Source organism: Ostrinia nubilalis, chromosome 20 (assembly GCF_963855985.1).
Source record: "Ostrinia nubilalis chromosome 20, ilOstNubi1.1, whole genome shotgun sequence".
Lineage (NCBI taxonomy): Eukaryota > Metazoa > Arthropoda > Insecta > Lepidoptera > Crambidae > Ostrinia > Ostrinia nubilalis.
Window position 1 is genome coordinate 11,706,825 of NC_087107.1, and position 21,025 is coordinate 11,727,849.

General features: G+C 35.8%; 1 protein-coding gene across 1 annotated transcript; it reads right to left on the bottom strand.

Moving 5' to 3' along the window:
* Window positions 1–220: 220 nt before the first annotated feature.
* LOC135081655 (cyclin-J-like) lies at window positions 221–20,926 on the bottom strand. The gene is made up of 6 exons (XM_063976417.1): window positions 20,546–20,926; window positions 20,118–20,228; window positions 18,583–18,754; window positions 17,485–17,766; window positions 5,218–5,374; window positions 221–4,248 (listed from the first exon to the last, which is right to left on the bottom strand). The coding sequence occupies exons 1-6, from the start codon at window positions 20,651–20,653 to the stop codon at window positions 3,756–3,758; spliced, it is 1,323 nt and encodes a 440-aa protein (XP_063832487.1). The 5' UTR covers window positions 20,654–20,926; the 3' UTR covers window positions 221–3,755.
* Window positions 20,927–21,025: the final 99 nt, after the last annotated feature.

Here is a 21,025-nt window from a genome sequence, read left to right on the forward strand (position 1 = left end):
TTAGTAAGGGGGTTTCTCTTTAATGTATACTTATGGATTTTTAATATAGCTGAAATAGATTATTATTAATTTAAACCTCCATTCACACTAGCGCCACCTAGCCGATGTAGGAGTGAGGCTTAACCTTGTGATTTTATTCCTGTAAAACTTGTGTAAAACAAGTTCCAGTCTCTAAAATTCCCATCCCCGTAGAATTCTATCAAGAAATAAAACAATAAACTGATGTATTAAATATTTATTTCAAGTTTTACAATGCGTCTTCAACGTTAATTTAGTACAAAATAATCGTTTTTCAGCCCTGAGCCGCTCATACAATCTAACTTTCAGTCTTAACATTAATAGTCGTACATAGGATTTGCTTTTGTATGAATCTTCATGGCCTGTATTACGAACGATGCTCGAATTTCTGTTCAAACTTAAGTGTAGTTTCTGCTCTTATTGGTTTAAATATTTAACTCCAACCAATCAAAGATTTCAACTAAAATAGAGAGAAAATCTTAGAATCAAAGATTTGAAGAGAATTGTGTTTTAAGCGTCGATTCGTAATACGGGCCCATGAATTTTAACGTTAATATTAATCTAAAATTGTAAGGCTCTATTATGGTATTAATTTACAGTAAATACTTAGGTATATTATGTAATCTTTAAATACGACTGCTATAAGCGTCATTTTGACTACTTGATATATTTGTAACAATTTCCAACAATGCAAGCAAAGGTTTGTAGTTTCCATACTTTTTGATACCTTACAATTCCAGAAGAACACATTATTTTGATTATAATCAATAATTTAACAGTTTTAGTTATACATATACCCGTTACTTATGTTGTGCAACATTTGCACTATACAATTGATAAGCATCATAGCTGATTACACAGGTGATTGTAAACCTAATGAATTATTAATATGGTTTCCAGTTAACACCAAATAAAACTTAGCTTGGGATCATGTCAAGAAAATTTTAGCCTCCGAAATTGGTTGGCTCTTTCACATGTAGGTATTCAGAATAAAAAACAGATTTTTTGAGTTCCTTTTATGTTGTTTGAACTGGAAAACACATTATACAGATCAATGAACTTATTTAAATCAGAATGATGAAGGAAGCACATGAATGATTTTTTTAAATATACTAGTCGTTTCTGGCAGTTGTTTATTGTAAAACCGTAAGAAAAAGAAGGAAAAGTATAAGATAAGAATTACTTAGGATTTTCTAAAAATAAGATGAGAAACATTTCTTCGGTTTGATTCACCAGGGAAGTTAAAAATCTAATCACGTTAGAAACAGGGGTAAAATTTTCATCAACAGGGCAACACCATCGTGCGCTTAAAATTTCAACATCATCAATATATTGGAGAAAATTCGGCATTTTAAAATCTAGAAACGTAATGGTAACTCGACGATTTGAAAAATACACCGTAGGCATTATTATCTTTTTAAAATCAACAAAAGAATTTAAAAAAACGTAGGCCGTAAAAATTATAAGAAAATACTTAACCGACATAAAATTACACCCGCGTGAGTCTTTGAGGCCATCTATACACACTTCTACATAATTATACACAAAAAATTACATTTGTCAATTTTACCTAGCTCTCTACACCATTGAATCTTTGTCACATCAAAATAATATGTGGAGTGGTAATGATGACCCCATTTTTGGGGTAAATAAAAAAGTAGTGGTAATGGAACGGAATCTTTGAATTGTATAAAATTAAAAAAATAAAAACAACTTCGAGTAAAAACTGAGCGATGATAGAAATCTATATAAAAAAAGATTCTATTCCATATCACTCAAAGAGAAATACCTCGAAGCAATCAACACTATCCACATAGTCATGGTAATCTCAAAATGTCAGATAAAACACAGAAATTATGCATTTTGCAGATATTTAAATACTAACTTGGCGTTTAAATACTTTGAAAAATATCTGCAAAACTTCAAGGAACATGTAAAAGTAAATACATGACTAATGGATAGGACATTCAACTAAATGCAGGTTCATAAACAACAGTTCACTTCGAAATACTCGCAACAATAAATTAAAACAATCACAACTTATCCAAAACAGCCGAAATTGGTTAAAATATCGAGCGTCCAACTGCTGTTATACATTAAAATTATGTTGAGAACATTTCAAATACCAAGTTTTTTAAAAACAGCAATCGAACACTCAACTAACCGAATAATAATATATTCATTTAAATAGTGTGTATTCGCTATACATAACTCATATACAAAAACAACGCTATACAGACAAGAAGTACATAAAATACTATAAGTTAAAGTAACGCGATGTCCAAATTAAGTATCATTGCAATTAAACTATTTTTTTAGGTCCATACAATCAAGTATATGTTGGTTATCTTACTTTAATTATTTATGAGTATTTAAGTCACTGATATTAAACAAAAAATAATATAGAACGATATCCAGATCGTTCTGATACTACAATTTGAATTAACTTACATACACTTGATTATTTTTGTGTAGTAATTGTGTCTAATACAGGCTACACTAAACAGTCATAAGGCAATCGAGACAACCACAACATCAACATGACATGGTAAATTTTTTATGGTCAAATAAGCAGTTTCTGTACGAATTTTTGTGATATTTCGCGCTTAAAGCCGCCAAACGGGTGTAATGTGTAATGTAAGATTACGTGTAATGTAACAGAAATTCTACTTGTACGAGCATTACATGTATAGTGCTGCCCACACTTTTTCCATTATATTACACGATACATTTCATTACGCGTTACACCCGTCTGAACCCGGCTTAAAGAAAAACGCGCGAACGAAACATCAGCGATTCGTGTACACGAAAATGAGCAAGTATACACACAAAACCGCACTTATACGCTTATTTGAAAGTGACCTTATTTTTGTTATTTTTTAGTTTGACATCAGATTTAACAGGAATGTTGGATAAATACTGTTGTGGACATGTTCTGTTGATGTTTGCGGAACTAATTAACTAATTAGAGGAAAATGTCATCACATTTAAACCATATTAGAATAATTTGTAGGATCTTATTGAATCTTATGAACAATCTCGTTTCTGGTTTATAAAATAAAATCGTTGCTGCTCTATTTCGTCTGTGTTAAAATCAAAATCTAATAGTGCAAGGTTTATTTAAGATATGTTTTAATCCATTCTAATTTAACAAATTCAAATACGATGACATTAACCTAACAATTTGTTTCTAACTACACCTACAGTTTCGTACAAAATTACAATCGAGAAGGTGTCCTTTTCGATTACTTAGTATCACAACCACGTTCAATAGTCATTCTTTAGTCATCAATTCCATTCAACATAACACTTCTCAATTGCTTTTCGTTTTACTGTCAATTTTAAACAATACAGATTAACTCGGTACCGCGGACACTTCAGCTGATTAAGATTTCGTGTACTGTGTAAGTTTTAGAATAAAGATAAGTATACTTATTATGCAAATTAGGTATACTTATGTCGTATTAGATATGCGATATCTAGATGACGTAATTTCTTTCGCAATAATTTCAAAAAGCATCTAGCTGCAGCGTTACATGTATAAATAGCATATTTGGAATACACAGTTGAAATTATCCTAAGTTTCGATCGCAAATACCGACAAATAAGATGAAAAGGAGTAAATAATCGGCACGTATTCGCAATCGTGCGTCAACATTCACGAATAGAACAGCACACGATATGTTTATATCGTTGCCATGATACATTCGTGAACGAAGACCTGGGACTAGATATAATCATAGAACCACTTGTGACATTTGAGTGGTTAATCTGTACCGTTTCCTATCTAATTCTACGTTGTTTTCGAGGCCTCGTTTCACTGCCATACTGGTAGACGGTTCGACAGTTTCTAAACTAGCTTCTACAAGTCTACGGGATCTACAATACCTGTACTCCGATGGGTTGTCGACCCTTTGCAGTGTCATGTCAACGGCTGTGGGTAGTTGGTAGTATTCTTGTACGTTCACGGTTGGTTGGACGTTTGTGTCGTCTAAGTCTAAGACGGAGTATGAGGAGTCTGGTCTTCGTTCTGTGATTGGGTGTTGGCGGTAGGAAGAGTCGACGTTGATGTAACTTCTGGAGGAATTGCTGCAAGTGCTGGAAGCTGGAGATATGTGGTACCTCGGGGAAGTGCACGGAGTGAGGTTGGGAGATGTTCTCGCGCTGCTATACCCTTGATCGGCTTCGGAATCGCCGCCGTTCTCGCGGGATTTCAGTATTTGCATCATCCTGCAACAAGCAACAATGTTTAGTTGTGTGATAATGGGAATGTGTTGGTGTTGAAGGATTGAATGTGTCAGAATTTCGCTTCTTTAGTATAACCATGGGTGGGATATCGACCATGACGGGATATCAACCGTCTTTTCGGCCTTTTTTGTCATCATTATATGCATGTTAGTCGCGATTGTGGTTTGAACATTGTTCAAAAATACTTTGCAGGTTCCAAAACAGCTGTAATACAGCTGCACTAGCCACCACCTGTCACAGGTGTAATCTGCTTGTATGTAAGGGGTAAGATATACAAGAAACTGGTGAAAAGACGTTATGGCACACCATAGGCGTCAAGCTCAGACTCCCATGACCACACGGTGGCGTCACTCACCGCTGCAGAAGACGCGCTAGGGGCGCCACGCTGGAGGGTTTGCGGCCGGCGCGCTCGTATCAATTTGTCGTAATGGGCAATAGCTGCTATGTAAGGGGTAAGAAATACAGTAAACTGGTCAAATAATATGGCACACTATAAGCGTCAAGCTCAGACTCCCATGACCACACAGTGGCGTCACTCACCGCTGCAGAAGGCGCGCGAGGGGCCAAATAATATGGCACACCATAGGCGTCAAGCTCAGACTCCCATGACCACACGGTGGCGTCACTCACCGCTGCAGAAGACGCGCTAGGGGCGCCACGCTGGTGGACTTGCGGGTGGCGCGCTTGTATCAATTTGTCGTAGTGGGCATAGGTGCTATATAAGGATTAAGAAATACAGTAAACTGGCCAAATAATATGGCACACCATAGGCGTCAAACTCAGACTCCCATGACCACACAGTGGCGTCACTCCGCTGAAAATCGGTGTCGATTCGAGGCATGCCCACGGCATGCCCCGATTAATGCACAATGTTTCTTCTTTTTGTAATTTATGTAAATGTGATGTCGCTCTGTTTGTCAAATAAATCATTTTTTACTTTTTTTTACTCACCGCTGCAGAAGACGCGCGAGGGGCGCCACGCTGGTGGGTTTACGGCCGGCACGCTCGGCGAGCCACGCGGGCCACGCGCTCAGCCCGAGGTCGGCGCGCGCGCACGCGACGCACGCGCAGCCAACGTCAACAGAGTCCACCACTTTGAGGCGCACGTCTGGAAGGAAAGATGCGGTTCAATCACTTCTAAATAATAAACAAATATATTAATAATAGGCTGGTTTTAGAATCGCGCTGACCGCTCGCTGATCGTCGGCGCTGACAAATCAAGATGTGTGTAATTTAAGGGAACGTTCCTGAGTGACGCTGATCGCTCGGCGCCGACGCTTCATACATTTCGGCTGTCAGCGTGCATCAGCGTGATTCTAAAACCAGCCTTACACTGCGCCTCTAGTCCGAAACTAAGCGAACCGGATAATTTCTATCCGCTGTTTAGTACCAATTACTAGCTTTGCTTAGTTTAAGATTACAAACTTGTAAAAAAACATTTCTGAGTGAAAAACTTTCAACACTGATAGAATCTACGACTTTAGGTAGGACTTAAACCCACTACCTTTCGCCACAGATACCATAGCCTATATGCAGTGGCGGGGCAACAACTAAATTTGATGTGGGCAAGACAGATTTCGCGAGGCCCTGTTCTATGGCGACCTGAAGACGGATTTTATAAAATAACTAGCTGACCCGGCGAACTTCGTACCGCCTTAGCGTAGAGATTTTCTTTATATTTTTTTTACCTTGTACAGAGTATTAGAAAACTACAAAAAAAAATCAGCCAAATCGGTCAAGCCGTTTTCATGTTATGTCGTGACAACGTAAAACGGGTTTCATTTTTATATATATAGATAAAAACAAACAAAACAATTAACACTGCCAAGTTTTTATTCATAAAAATACAAATTAGATTAATAAGTATTAAATGAAAAATTACAAATCGTTAATATAAAGGTGGAGATATACATTTCTTAAAGTGTATCTCAAAAAACATTAAATTTCTTTATTAAAGGAACAGAAATTTCCTGCTTTTAACGTTACTAAATTCCTTAATTGTGGTATCGTAATCCAGCCTAGATGCCAAATCTGATTCAATTGATAAAACAGCCAAAGCTGAAAGTCTTTCTTGGCTCATTGTGTTTCTCAAATAATTTTAATTTTGAAAAACTTCTTTCAGCAGAGGCTGTACTTACCGGAATTGTTAATAAAATTCGGATGAAATTTTGGGGGTTTCCTGAAGGGGTAATGAACTTTAGCAGTACTAACAATGAGTCCTATGATATTTGCAATATTGCAAAAAATCAATTATTTATTCAATAGTTTCGTAAAATGTTTTTGAGTTATACATCTTGAGGTTCATAATTAATGATTAAACGAACTTAAAAAGTGAAGTTCTATCATAATTATGCGAGGGCTTTGTCCGAAGAGATTAGAAATAAGAACTATGTAGTATCACGTACGGTGATGCCAGTTTACGCACTGTTAGTTGAGGATATTTTTTTTTTTTTTTGTGGGTACTTATCTCAGTTTACATCCCATTTGACATTGGTATCCGTCGTCAGTTAGTTTGGAGTAGTAATTTGTATTTTTTATCATTTCACTAATATGGGGGTTTGTGTTTTTAATAATATACCTACATATATGATTGTTAAAGACGGGTGGGAGGGTTTCTAATCTCTTCGGACAAAGCCCTCGCATAATTATGATAGAACTTCACTTTTTAAGTTCGTTTAATCATTAATTATGCTCGTGCTTTGTCCTCGAGATTAGAAATAAGAACTATGTAGATTTTGAGAGAACTGATGTGAAATGATAATAAAAACAAAGCTGTTTATTACTTTGCAAAAATAATAAATCATTGGTAAGAATACATTGCTTGTTTTATAATTACTATTAAGTGTGACATAACTGTCATAGTTACCCGAGTGAATACTTTCGTATAATTGATAATTAAGGGTAAGTAATTAAAGGCAAGTATAATTAGCTGTTATATTAGCCATAATGTAAGTGGGAAAGTTAATTATTGTTTCCCAAATCAATTGTCAGTATTAGGTTCTTCTGTCAATTAAATGTTGATTGTTATTTCTGGACGCAATAGGCATTCTGTTAAAGAATTTGCCCAAAGTACCTATTTGAAATAACGCTCCAACCGGGGGTAATTCTGATAATCAAGATTAATTCCTAATGTATATGCTCTAGACGAGGCAGCATGCCTCGTGCTGTGAGTGGTGAATATCAAGGTGTCAATATCACAAGCCTGCAATGTTAATTGAACTAAACTTGTGACTAAACTAAGTGCTCTTTGTTAGAGCGGTAAAAAATTTCGTAAGCAACACTTTGCACAAAATGCTTGTATATGACATAAATTGTCAAGACAATACCAAGATTGATTGTTGTGCACTTGGGCGCGATGTCGTGATTAGATTGAATATTTGTATGCATAATATTTGAATGCTTCTAAGGAAGGTTTGAACAATGTGTGTAATAATTACACTAACTAATGACAGTAAAATGGCTAATTTCTAAATATTTTAAATTTTTCGGAAACCATAATATCTGATTATGTTTCCAATATGACAGCCAAATTAAAAGACAAGCTTATTACAGCTATCGAAATTCACAATTTTTTATTAAAATAGTGGAATCTAATACCTCAATGAATGATAGTTATGGCAAAAGTAAAACAATTTCCTTGAAATTGTTTAAGGAAATTGTTTTGTACTGCTTGATCATCAGACAATGATGAAGATATAATATCCATAGATAAATGAAGATGTAATCTTCGTTTTATATGAGACATTTAGACACGTGTAGCGTTTTTATTTTTATTCAATTAAAGAAACAAAGCTAGACTACGTTATAAGGGTACTGCTAGTATACCCGTCGCTTGATCACATGTGATTTTTCGCAATGTATCTATGTGTAATACAAAAAAGGAAGGAAACCGCAGAAATAAGCTTGACCTTGTTGTCTTAAAATTTTTAATTGCGTATGCATCGGGGTACCTATCTAATTTGGGGTATATAACGATAACGAATTTAGCTAAATTAACGATGCCACGTTCTCCAAATGTAAAAATGATAAAATGGTGAATTTGGTAATGTCGAGTCCATACTAATATTGAATGGACTCTTCAAGATTCGGTATCTACCATGCTATTATCTAGATAAGATAGATCATTAGATAGGACACATCATTGTGTATTGATGATTATAATGATTTTTCTAGTTTCGCATCATTGCCACAATTATTTTTATTTGTGTTAAGTGGGGGGAAACTGCACGCCACCTATGCGGTGTACAAAACTGAATTTCATTCTGAGAAACTGAGAATTTTGAAGATCCTTAGTAAATACTTTAAGGCCAAGAAAGGTCAATGTTTGGAATCTTTGCAGATTAATTCTTATATTATGTTTTTAATATTAGATAATATTAATAAAATAAAATAGATGTTGGACCATGGGTCCCCAGAAGTTTCCCCGTAACATGCCGCCCCCCATCCCGTAGTTGAGACATCGGAGTACTATATTTCATGACACTTAATATAAGTTTATGAATAGCCTGATATAATTGCAATTTTTCTATGTCCGAATATAATCATGTATTATGTGATTTATACTGACATTTATTATTGGTTGTGAGATTGAAATCACATAACTCTATCCTAGTACAACAGAGTCACTTATTACTAGTGACCACTGATGGTAAAAATTTAAAAGCCAACCGACATATTTTACGAGATTCAACTGTTGCGGTTCTGAGCTGGATGCGGCTGGTGCGCTCACGAGCATGACACGTGATGACTGTTTTGAAAGTCAGGAGGTCAAGTCCTCTGTTTTCATCGGTTGTCTGCCTTTCGGGGAAGTCCCTTCAAGGTTAAATTCGTATAAGAAAGGACTTTTTTGGTGGCTGCTGATTTGATTTTGGGATTCAATTTCAGATCAGCCCCAAACTTTGAAGTTCGCTAGGCAGTTTTTAGTGTTTTGGAAAGTTTTTATCAAAAGACATGGAGTCAATCTTCGGTGTTTGTAATAAATAAATAAATAGATAAGTTTTTAGAGAATAGATAATTCTTTGAACAATTTCACACAGCGCCAGCTGGCCCCAAAGTAGGTAATAATTGATCTTATCTTTAATGAGTCTAAGTAGAATTACGTTTTTTCTGATAAGGAATTCTTAGTAGACAGTCGAAAAAATGCGATTGGCATCGATAAGAAATTCATATTAAGGTAATTGTGTTGAGGCTTGTCCTACACAGGATCATCACCAATATTACAATCTCATCATGAAGGGGCGCAGCTGTTTCAGACCAACAGCGTTGCAGGGGTCGAATCTAATTGATTTCTAGTTTCAGCAGCAGCGGAAGCGGCGCAGATGGCAACGAGAGCAGCAGCGTCGGCGGCGGCAGGGTTCGAGGCTAAGGGTTCTGAGTCCAATGTTTCGATAGCTACTAATGGTTTTTCACCTGCTAACGATTTGGCGTGTATCATAATTATCACCGCCCCGTAGTGTGGATATGAACCCATCAAATCATGTCTTATTAAGACAACTCCCAATTTCTAAACAAGTAGGTATGCATTATTGCATTTTTTTTTTATGTGATAATGTACTTTTACAAGTATGGAACAGCCCTTTTGACTGCCTGCTAAAATATGTAGCGGGTAGGTAATAACTTAACACGAATTTTCTGCATGCCTAGTAATATTAACGTTTATATCAATTTAAAATTAAATATTATCGCCAAATTGTTATCACCGAAAAACTTAGACTTGAGCTTACTTGACTTGAAGAAGTAAGTAGGTAAGACAGTAAAATTACAACCCGTTGTAGTTGCCCGCAATACCGTAAGTATCGTAATATTTTTAGGATTCTGGGTCTGATTTAGAGGGTAGGTATTGTTGATAATACCGCAAACCATCATATTATAAAAATCACACAGCTCCGCAGTATGGTAGTATGGGTAATTATTATTTAAAAAAATAATTAACTTCGAACATCTGATTTAGAAGTAGGTTATTAATGCAAAGTTTTTAGTGCCGCAAACCCTTAGATATAGATAAATCATTACATTACGAACGTCTGATTTGGAGGCAAGTATACAGTGTGAGTCACGTTAAAGTGTACATATGAAAATAGATGAAACTAGACCTATTTTTATCGACAAAAAAGAGGTCAAATTTTTTTTGAGATTTTTTTTAAATTTTTTATAGAATTTTTTTTCTTCCAATTACTTATTGTAAAGAAAACGTAATAACTTTTAAACTAAGCGGTATATCCTGATAAAATAAAAACAGTAATAATGCTTAATAACAGGCAATACCCAAAAAATACATAAAATACACAAAAAATGCCAACAAATAATAAAAAATGATACTTTTTGAAAAAAATTTGCTTAAAAATTCGTATTTTTTTGGTTATTTGATAAATTTCTCCAAAAAATGCCCCTATAACAGATGGTTTTTATTACTTTTTATTATTCTCTATCGTATCACCTTTGTAAAACCTAAAATCGCATGTCTCTATCCCTATCACAACATTTGCTATGATCGTTTGAACAAAGGCCTGCCACCACATTTTTCTCCGCTACAGGTAGAGACAATTTTAATTTTAAATAAAATGCTTATTTTACTTCGAAATCTTTTGTTTTTATTTGAAATCTAACTTGTCTTTATCAAAATTACAAATCTAGAGTCACTTTCAGTTTCGTTGTTAACGAAGCGTTGAATGGCGCGCCCGGAGAGGCTTAATTCAAACGATCATTGCAAACGTTGTGATAGGGATAGAGACATGCGATTTTTGGTTTTACAAAAGTAATACGATAGAGAATAATAAAAAGTAATAAAAAACACCTGTTATAGGGGCATTTTTTGGAGAAATTTATCAAATAACCAAAAAAATACGAATTTTTAAGCAGATTTTTTTCAAAAAGTATAATTTTTTATTATTTGTTGGCATTTTCTGGCTATTTCATGTATTTTTTTTAGTATCGCCTGTTATTAAGCATTATTACTGTTTTTATTTTATCAGGATATACCGCTTAGTTTAAAAGTTATTACGTTTTCTTTACAATAAGTAATTGGAGGAAAAAAAATTCTATAAAAAAATAAAAAAAAATCTCAAAAATTTTTTGACCTCTTTTTTATCGATAAAAATAGGTCTAGTTTCATCTATTTTCATATGTACACTTTAACGTGACTCACACTGTATATTAATATCGCAAACTGTCAGACAAAAATAACCACACAAATTAAATAACGTGACAACCCGTGTACGGTTGCCCGCAATATGGTAGTATGTGTAATGATAATATTGTATTAAGTAAATAGAATTTACTGTATTCGTCTGAATTAGAGGTAGGTAATAACTTAAACGTTAAAACGCAAATCGTCAGACAAAAAACCACAACTAGCATAACGTGACAACCTGGTATGGTTGCCCGCAATATGGTAGTATGTGTAATGATAATATTGTATTAAGTAAATAGAATTTACTGTATTCGTCTGAATTAGAGGTAGGTAATAACTCAAACGTTAAAAACGCAAATCGTCAGACAAAAACCACAATTAGCATAACGTGACAACCTGGTATGGTTGCCCGCAATATGGTAGTATGTGTAATGATAATATTGTATTAAGTAAATAGAATTTACTGTATTCGTCTGAATTAGAGGTAGGAGTAGAACTCGAACGTTAAACCGCAAACCCTCAGACAAAAAACACAACTAGCATAAGGAGACAACCCGGTATGGTTGCCCGCACCATGGTAGTATGTGTAATAATGGATAGAACTTACTGCATCTGTTTTCTTCTTCGTTTGGTTGAAGGCGATGAACTTGCGTTTTTTCTAATTGTCTGAATTAGAGGTAGGAGTAGAACTCAAACGTTAAACCGCAAACCCTCAGACAAAAAACACAACTGGCATAAAGAGACAACCCGGGATGGTTGTTCGCATTATGGTAATGTGTAATGATGATGTTCTTCTTCTTCTTCTTTTGGTTGAAGGCGATGAACTTGCGATTTTTCCAACTGTCTGAATTAGGGGTAGGAGTAGAACTCAAACGTTAAACCGCAAACCCTCAGACAAAAAACACAACTGGCATAAAGAGACAACCCGGGATGGTTGTTCGCATTATGGTAATGTGTAATGATGATGTTCTTCTTCTTCTTCTTTTGGTTGAAGGCGATGAACTTGCGATTTTTCCAATTGTCTGAATTAGGGGTAGGAGTAGAACTCAAACGTTAAACCGCAAACCCTCAGACAAAAAACACAACTGGCATAAAGAGACAACCCGGGATGGTTGTTCGCATTATGGTAATGTGTAACGATGATCTTCTGTTGAACCGCTTGAACGACGTTCAGCACCCAATATCTTCTGCTCCAATTTATTTATTTTCTTCAGCAAATGTTCCTTATCCTCATTTGACGTTTTTCGTTCGGCATTTTGACGACACAAAAACACTATTTTTAACACTGGGTACTAGTCCAGTCATTATAGTAAGTTCACCTCGGAATTCGAGATACCCAGCTGTAAGTCTGTAAATACGTGTATATTGACACCCTAAAAGTTGTCTTAAAACCTACATATGGTAGGGTGTAAGCAACTATTAAATTTCAAGGTCAACGGTCACAAAAATCGTTTTTTTGCGCTTTTTTTAGAAATATCTCATTTCCTGTGGGTTTTTTGCTATTTGTATTTATTATCAATATTGTAGAATACTAAATTCTCTACAAATTTTGTTTAAAAAATTTTTTAATACGGTGAACCGTTTTCGAGATAGAGGGCGGAGAGCGCGCGGTCACTGCATCACTTCAGGTCTACTTAAGCGGTTTAGATTTTTCATACAAAAGGATTTTCCCGCTAATTCCTGTGGGAATTTCGGGAATTCCTTGTTGTAACTAAGCTTTGAGTTTACTAAGGTACCTACATGCCAAATTTCAAGCGTCTAACTTCCGTTAAGCGTTTAGATTTTTCATACAAAAGGATTTTCCCGCTAATTCCTGTTCCCGTGGGAATTCCTAAGTATACTATAACCTGCCCAGGTGTATGAAGAATAATTGTACCAAGTTTCGTTAAAATCCGTCGAGTAGTTTTTGTTTCTATAAGGAACATACAGACGGACAGAATTCTATACATGAAATATATTTTCAAAATAACTATCAGGGGGTGATTAGTGATCGATACTGATGCCAAAAATGCTATCAGTAAAATTTTTGTCTGTCTGTCTGTCCGTCTGTATGTTCCTTATAGAAACAAAAACTACTCGACGGATTTTAACGAAACTTGGTACAATTATTCTTCATACACCTGGGCAGGTTATAGTATACTTAGGAATTCCCACGGGAACAGGAATTAGCGGGAAAATCCTTTTGTATGAAAAAACTAAACGCTTAATTTGGCATGTAGGTACCTTAGTAAACTTAAAGCTTATTTACAACAAGTAATTACCGAAATTCCCACGGGAATTAGCGGGAAAATCCTTTTGTATGAAAAACCTAAACCGCTTAAGTTGACCTGAAGTGATGCAGAGACCGCGCGCTCTCCGCCCTCTATCTCGAAAACGGTTCACCGTATAAAAAAATTTTTTAAACAAAATTTGTAGAGAATTTAGTATTCTACAATATTGATAATAAATACAAATAGCAAAAAACCCATAGGAAATGAGATATTTCCAAAAAAAGCGCAAAAAACCGATTTTTGTGACCTTTGACCTTAAAATTTAATAGTTGCTTACACCCTACCATATGTAGGTTTTGAGACAACTTTTAGGGTGTCAATATACAAGTATTTACAGACTTACAGCTGGGTATCTCTAATTCCGAGATTCTTACCTAATTTAAGCTTAAATGACTGGACTATACGTATTTAAGTAGAAGAAATGCGAACTGGCAGAGCACTGAATCGTGACTGACGACGGATACCAATGTCAAATGGGATGTACAAACTGAGATACCCACAAAAAAAAAAAAAAAATCCTCAACTAACAGTGCGTAAACTGGCATCACCGTACGTGATACTACATGGGTACTTCTCATTTACACTCAAATTTGATGGTCACACGATAATAGTTCATAAACGGTATAAGTTAGAACAATAACTTTGAAATCAGATGATAAAATATCTATTTAGCTACATACAAAATAAATTTTATCGTAATAGAAGCAAAAATAATACGAAAAAATCACATGGAACGATAAAAAACGGGGTCATTTTTCGCATTCTCATCGTGTCACACCTTCGGTTGCAATGAAACATTTGGTTACTGCATTCACAATTTTCATTCAATTTGTGTGTAGCATATACTAAAATCATCGTAATGAAATATACTTTCCACACAACAGTCAAAAAAATATCTTCTTACAATTATTTTGAATTGAGAAAGCGAAATACGTTGGTCACACGATTTTAGGTACCTAAAATTTTGAGTAATAATACAAGATTGCCGTTAAACCGAACACCAGCAACCAATCACAGCGTTCTATTCGGTTAACGTCAGTCGCGCTTCGACCATTGGGGAGGTGAGGTAGGTCGATCGTCGTTCCGCGAAAAAAATACGTAACTTTTTGTGATTATCCATAGATATACCGTCGCTTGCTTGAACAATATTTTCTACCTCTAAAATTTAAACAATTTAATTGAAACTTTGCCATTGAAAACTCAACATGTTAGACTTGTTTGTGTAGTATTCAACTTGCACCGTTAAATTCAAATTTAAGGATAATTCATAAAAAACTAAAATTTTCGTCACCTTCGTGGCATCACCTTCGTGGTGTTTTATACACGAAGGTGATTTTAGGCCACGAAAGTGATTTCTTGCTTTGGTTTATTTTAAAATATAGTGACTGGTGTTTACGTTTTTACAATATTTTAATAACTAATAAATTATACGTGGTAAGTAGAGATCAGTACATCAATAAATAAATAAGGGCCTCGTATTTTTGTTGTCTGTCTGTATGACTGTATGTATGTCTGTATATGTGTTTCTGTTTGTAAGATAAATTTGATCTGAAGTTTGAGTTAAAAGTTGTACAACAAAAATACGAGGCCCTCTGGCCTAAATAAAAAATATATTTTTGTTGAGGGACTGATAATCAGTTAAAGTTCTTTTTTATTGAGGTACCTACTGATAATCCGTTTTTTGCTTCTTTTCATTTCAGAATGCCACCAGTGTCACCCTTAAAACCAATTGCGTAGAATCTTGTAACTTAGTAGGTGACGTAATCGGTAAAATTTTATCTTGTACTAGCGGCCGCCCGCGACTTCGTACGCGTGGACGGGATCCACGCGTACGAAGTTTACCCCCTAAGTTTAAGTTTTACCCCCTTCATCTATCTTACGCTGTTTAGATTTTTTCATACAAATGTTTTTTCCCGCTAACTCCCGTTCCCGTTGGAATTTCGCAATATCCTGTTGTAACTAAGCTTTAAATTTACTAAGGGACCTGCATGCCAAATTTCAAGCGTCTAACTTAAGCGGTTTAGATTTTTCATACAAAAGGATTTTCCCGGTAATTCCTGTTCCTGTGGGAATTTCGGGAATTCCTTTCTTAGTGCACCTCTACGGTACCTAAGCTACGTCCCTTATAAATTTCAAGTGCCTAGGTTTAGCCGTTTAGGCTGTGCGTGGGTATGTCAGTGAGTCAGTCATACAAAAGGAATTTCCCGTTAATTCCAGTTCCCGTGGGAATTTTGCAATATCCTGTTGTAACTAAGCTTTAAGTTTACTAAGGTACCTGCATGCCAAATTTTAAGCGTCTAACTTACGCGGTTTAGATTTTTTCATACAAATGTTTTTTCCCGCTAACTCCCGTTCCCGTGAGAATTTCGCAATATCCTGTTGTAACTAAGCTTTAAATTTACTAAGGTACCTGCATGCCAAATTTCAAGCGTCTATCTTACGTGGCTTAGATTTTTTCATACAAATGTTTTTTCTCGCTAATTCCCGTTCCCGTAGGAATTTTGCAATATCCTGTTATAACTAAGCTTTAAGTTTACTAAGGTACCCGCTTGCCAAATTTCAAGCGTCTAACTTAAGCGGTTTAGATTTTTCATACAAAAGGATTTTCCCGCTAATGCCCGTTCCCGTGGGAATTCCTAAGTATCATATAACCTGCCCAGGAGTATGAAGAATAATTGTACCAAGTTTCGTTAAAATCCGTCGAGTAGTTTTTGTTTCTATAAGGAACATACAGACAGACAGACAGACAGACAGACAGACAGACAAAAATTTTACTGATTGCATTTTTGGCATCAGTATCGATCACTAATCACCCCCTGATAGTTATTTTGAAAATATATTTCATGTACAGAATTGACCTCTCTACAGATTTATTATAAGTATAGATTTAAGTAGGTACCTATTTATATTATGTTATTGCTATTTATCTATGAAAATAAGACAAAATATATGTGTTATAAACACTTAAGAGTCATATACAGTTGTAAAGTTTGAAAAAATTATTGCTGTAAAGTACAGAATCACTTTCGTGGCATCAAAAAATTCAAAACATTAAAGCTTCCAAACGAGGCTCACTATTTGACTGATTTACTGAGAATACAATCTTCACATCAAGCGCTACAATTTTTGTTTACAAAAAGTTGAGATAAGTTAGTAATTAAATTCGCCACGAAGGTGACGATGAGAACCGTGGCGATGAGAAATACCCACATAGTTCTTATTTCTAATCTCGAGGACAAAGCACGAGCATAATATATGTAAGTACGAAGGACTCCCTATAATATTAATCGTATCGATACGCGCAGGTCATTTGCACACGCAGATATGTCGAAAACGGTAAGTGATACGGCAAAAATAATGGAATTTTGGGGACATTCCAGAGGAGAATGAATTCCGGCAGTACAAACGTTATGTATCAAAGAATTTGCGATATTCTGGAAAATCAACTGTAAACATCGTATAGTCCCGGGAAGTTTTTGCGATTTGCCATTAGGCAAGATGCCACCAAACCAGAATCACATCCATAACAAATAATATACTTTGCAGAGTCACACCCATCCAGAGTCGCACCCATTACGGCTTATTTTTGTTTTATTCTCGCTTTAAACATTTTTGAGTCGCGAGGCCCCTTGTACCGCGAGGCCGTAGGCGGTGGCCCACATCGCCCACGCTTAACGCCGCCTCTGCCTATATGGTAAAGAGTAAATAATTTATTTTACAAAAAGTACAAAATTGTTCTAAGCGCCGAACTGAAGAATTATATGGCTGAGCGCTCAAGACCCAGCAAGAAAAACATAGAGGCTACAAAATCAAACTTACCAGACAGCGTCAAGTCCAGATATCTTTCCAGCAACCGAGCCGCGTCTCTGCGGAACCGTCTCACGAACTTCGGGTGTCTGGTGGTCAGGTCGCCATCAGTCACCACGTACTGAGACAGTAGCGCTGCGAAGGACACAGGAGTTGGTGCCAGCAGCCTCCAACGCACGTGTTGGCCGACCATCCATTCTAGCTGGCGGAATGTCTTGCCGCAAAGCTGGACGCCGCTGATCTTGGCCAAGGTTTTCAGTGTGGGCGCGAGACCGATCTTCTCTTCGCCTTTTGCTGTGGATGGTGATTGTGATTACGTTAATGATGATTTAAATATCTGATAACTGGCCGACACAGGCCGTCAATATTTAAGCAATAGGCATTTTAAAGATATAGTTGTTATGATATTTTATAGTCAACCCATAGGCCTCAGCCTCGAGTTTAGCGGGCAGCGGGGCGGGAGCGGCGGCGGCAGGATCTTATGCGTAAAATCAAATAGACCGGTTCTCGAAAACAGCGGCGCGGGAGCGGGCAACGAGCGGGCAGCGCACTCCTTTTGCCCACAATAAATCGAGCTAACACTCGATAAATTTGAATCGAAATAAAATTGTCGCCGTTGTTCAGACATTTCGTTTGCGAATAAAAACAAATATCTCGACAACACAACCCCGATCACAACACTTCGCCGCTAAAGCGCCGCGCGAGCTGCCCGCTTGTTTCGAGAACGGGTCTGCGTTGCCCGCCCCGCTCCCGCGCCGCCGCCGCTCCCGCCCCGCTGCCCGCTAAACTCGAGGCTGAGGCCATACTGTTACCACATAATGTCTTCCCCAATAGATTTTGACCTGAGAAAATAGGCAACAAAATCATAAGGCCATAATGAAGTTATTTGAAATGTACACAGTTTATCTGATCTACTTTAATCAAAACTTGTAACAGTAATTATTATTCCAAAGCAACGGTGTCTCTGCATTTGATTGCCATTTTGAGGAACGCTATTTCAATCCCCATCGACTACTATATTTGGCTTACTTGGAGGAGTTAACAGGTATTATTGGTAATTTCTTTACGTCAACGAGTAACCTTTAAAAAATGGTCTCAAAAAGCACTCACCAGCTAGACTAAGGCAGGCCAGCGCTACATGAGTCAGCCGGTCCGCTCTGAGCCGGTGGGCGTCCATGAACAAGTCGAGCTGAGCGACAGCTGAGTGGAGTGTCGCGATGCTGAGGCAGAGCTTCTTGGTGACGTCACGCAGCTGCTGCACTAATGTACCGCGGAATTCCAGCTGGGGGCAAAGAGGTTGGAACGTTGAGGCGATTTGTAGTAACAAAAGAGACCTGAGTAGAGCCCCTTAAGGTCTACCTTTTTATTGTTATTTTGTCGTTCTTATGTCCTAAATATTGGACTGAAAATAAATTACATTTTCATTTTATTCTATTCAAGAATATTCTGACGTTTTGTGCAAGAACGAGCAGCACCACTCAAGTGCGGCCCGACCTTTAAAATTTACAAATAGTCACATAGTTTGCAATAAAGATTTAGATAAATATCTAAATATCTTATAATATAACCAGATTTATTTAAGCCTAAAATTAAAAATACCATAACCAAATTGAAAAACCAAACAATGTGTACTACCTGGGAATTGAACCCAAGTCTAGTCTTAAAAATATATACCACTACACCCTTAAGGCATTAAGTGTAGTGAAAGGGACAACACAAAGAGCTATTCTATTGCAACATAATATGATGCAATGCATTTTCATATTGTCATATTGCATGACATTTCATCATCCACCCTATATGTGTGGGTCTGGGTACTATCTATTGTTAAATTCTATCCTATTTCTTGATTATTTATATCATATTTTTTCCTTAAATTGAATTTGATTACTGTAAAAAAAATATGATTTATTTATATGCAAAAACATCTAGTTCTTATTTATTTTTTCAGTCTTCCTTGTTAATAGAAATATTTTTTTTAGCTTACATTAAATAAACAAATTATAAATTACTTTCAATTACAATTTATTATTGTTTACAAGTCTTTGTAACCAATATTATATCAAACAACAAAAACAAAAAGGTACTATTGCTCATTGGAATAATGCTATCTAAAGTTACATCAGTAATATGAGTGTCCATTGTGAAATATTTTGAAACACTATTGCACAAGTCATTAAAATTCCTTAACAATGCTGCTGGTGCAGTTATTTGTTATTAAATCAATTTGTAGCACATGACTTAAAAATGTTATCATCAACATTTCTTATCAATTCTTTTAAAATGACTTCCTTATTGCATTTAAAATACCTAGTAGTAGTATTTTTAGTCTGTCTAAACAAAACATACACTATTACAAAGAGGAACTTAAGAGGTATAAAGTTTTCCAGGACAGCTAGTTTCAAATAAAGTTGTTTTGAAACATTGGTTGTAATATCAGAACTTGCTGCAAGCGATTCCCAATTATCATGGTATTTTTCAAAATACCATGGTAACATTCACAATAATTGTGGTATTTTTGAAAATACCATGGTACTATTCACAATAGTTGTGGTATTTAAAAAAAATACCATAGTACTATTCACAATAATGATGGTATTTTTGAAAAATACCATAGTACCTCTCGCCTTAAATTTCTAAATTACCTGTGGTGATTGCAGGTGGATTGTGGGCTTCTGTGACTCTTGTTCAAGCAGGCTCTGCCATATGTCATCTCTGTATTCACAATGATATTCATCGTCGGGGTCAGTTAGCGCCTAAAAAAGAAATTAAATAGTATTATCTAACTTATACCTCCAAGAAAAGAATTATAAATTAAATCTGCCTTAGAATAGGACTATTATTTGTCCTTCACGTAAATTTATCTTCATGACAATCTTTGTTTCACACACAATGTAAGACAATATCTTTATCTCTCTTTATTTGGGCATATGAAAAATGATCCTATTAAAAATATTGTTTTATGAAGAACTGATGGTAATTAATTATAATGTAATTTATAATAAATCTCTGTTACGTTTATAAAATAATATTTTTAAATACATGCGGATTCCATTGAATGAAACAAACTTACGGTGGTATCCAGTTTAACTTCGAAGGGTTCAGCCCGTGCACTGTTTTCGTTGGACGTGTTGCCTCGCACGCTGGACAGGTTTAACTTAGACATATTCAAGGACTCCATTTCTTCGTAAAATGCGGTCAAGAACTTAAAATATGTGAAGTTCCTAACACGTCGACTAAAATCTGACGTACACCACGTGGAAACAAATGTCAAATAAAAACGTTTGTTCCTCCCACAAAGTCACAAATAAAAATACAAATGATTACTCCTGTCGCTATCATCACTCCTTGCATTTACATTAAACACAAGACATGAAAAATATCGCCAAGAATTAATGCATTTTCATTTCATCACATGACGCCGTGTTTCTTTCAAGACATTTTGACAAGTGAATGAATTTCCATTCTTTCTTTGACCAAGAGAAGTCACCAGAATAATATTATTGGTTCGGCTTCAACCAATGAAACTACTTCTTCTTTTATGTAACCAATC

What these genes read in the sequence shown, in the direction of transcription:
- LOC135081655 (XM_063976417.1), bottom strand. Translation starts at nt 20,653, where the DNA reads ATGGAGTCCTTGAATATGTCTAAGTTAAACCTGTCCAGCGTGCGAGGC. An exon ending in AAGTTAAACTGGATACCACC is followed by an intron (nt 20,229 to 20,545) that starts GTAAGTTTGTTT and finishes TTTCTTTTTTAG; the next exon opens with GCGCTAACTGACCCCGACGA. An exon ending in CTCGCGCGTCTTCTGCAGCG is followed by an intron (nt 4,249 to 5,217) that starts GTGAGTAAAAAA and finishes TGCTTGTTGCAG; the next exon opens with GATGATGCAAATACTGAAAT.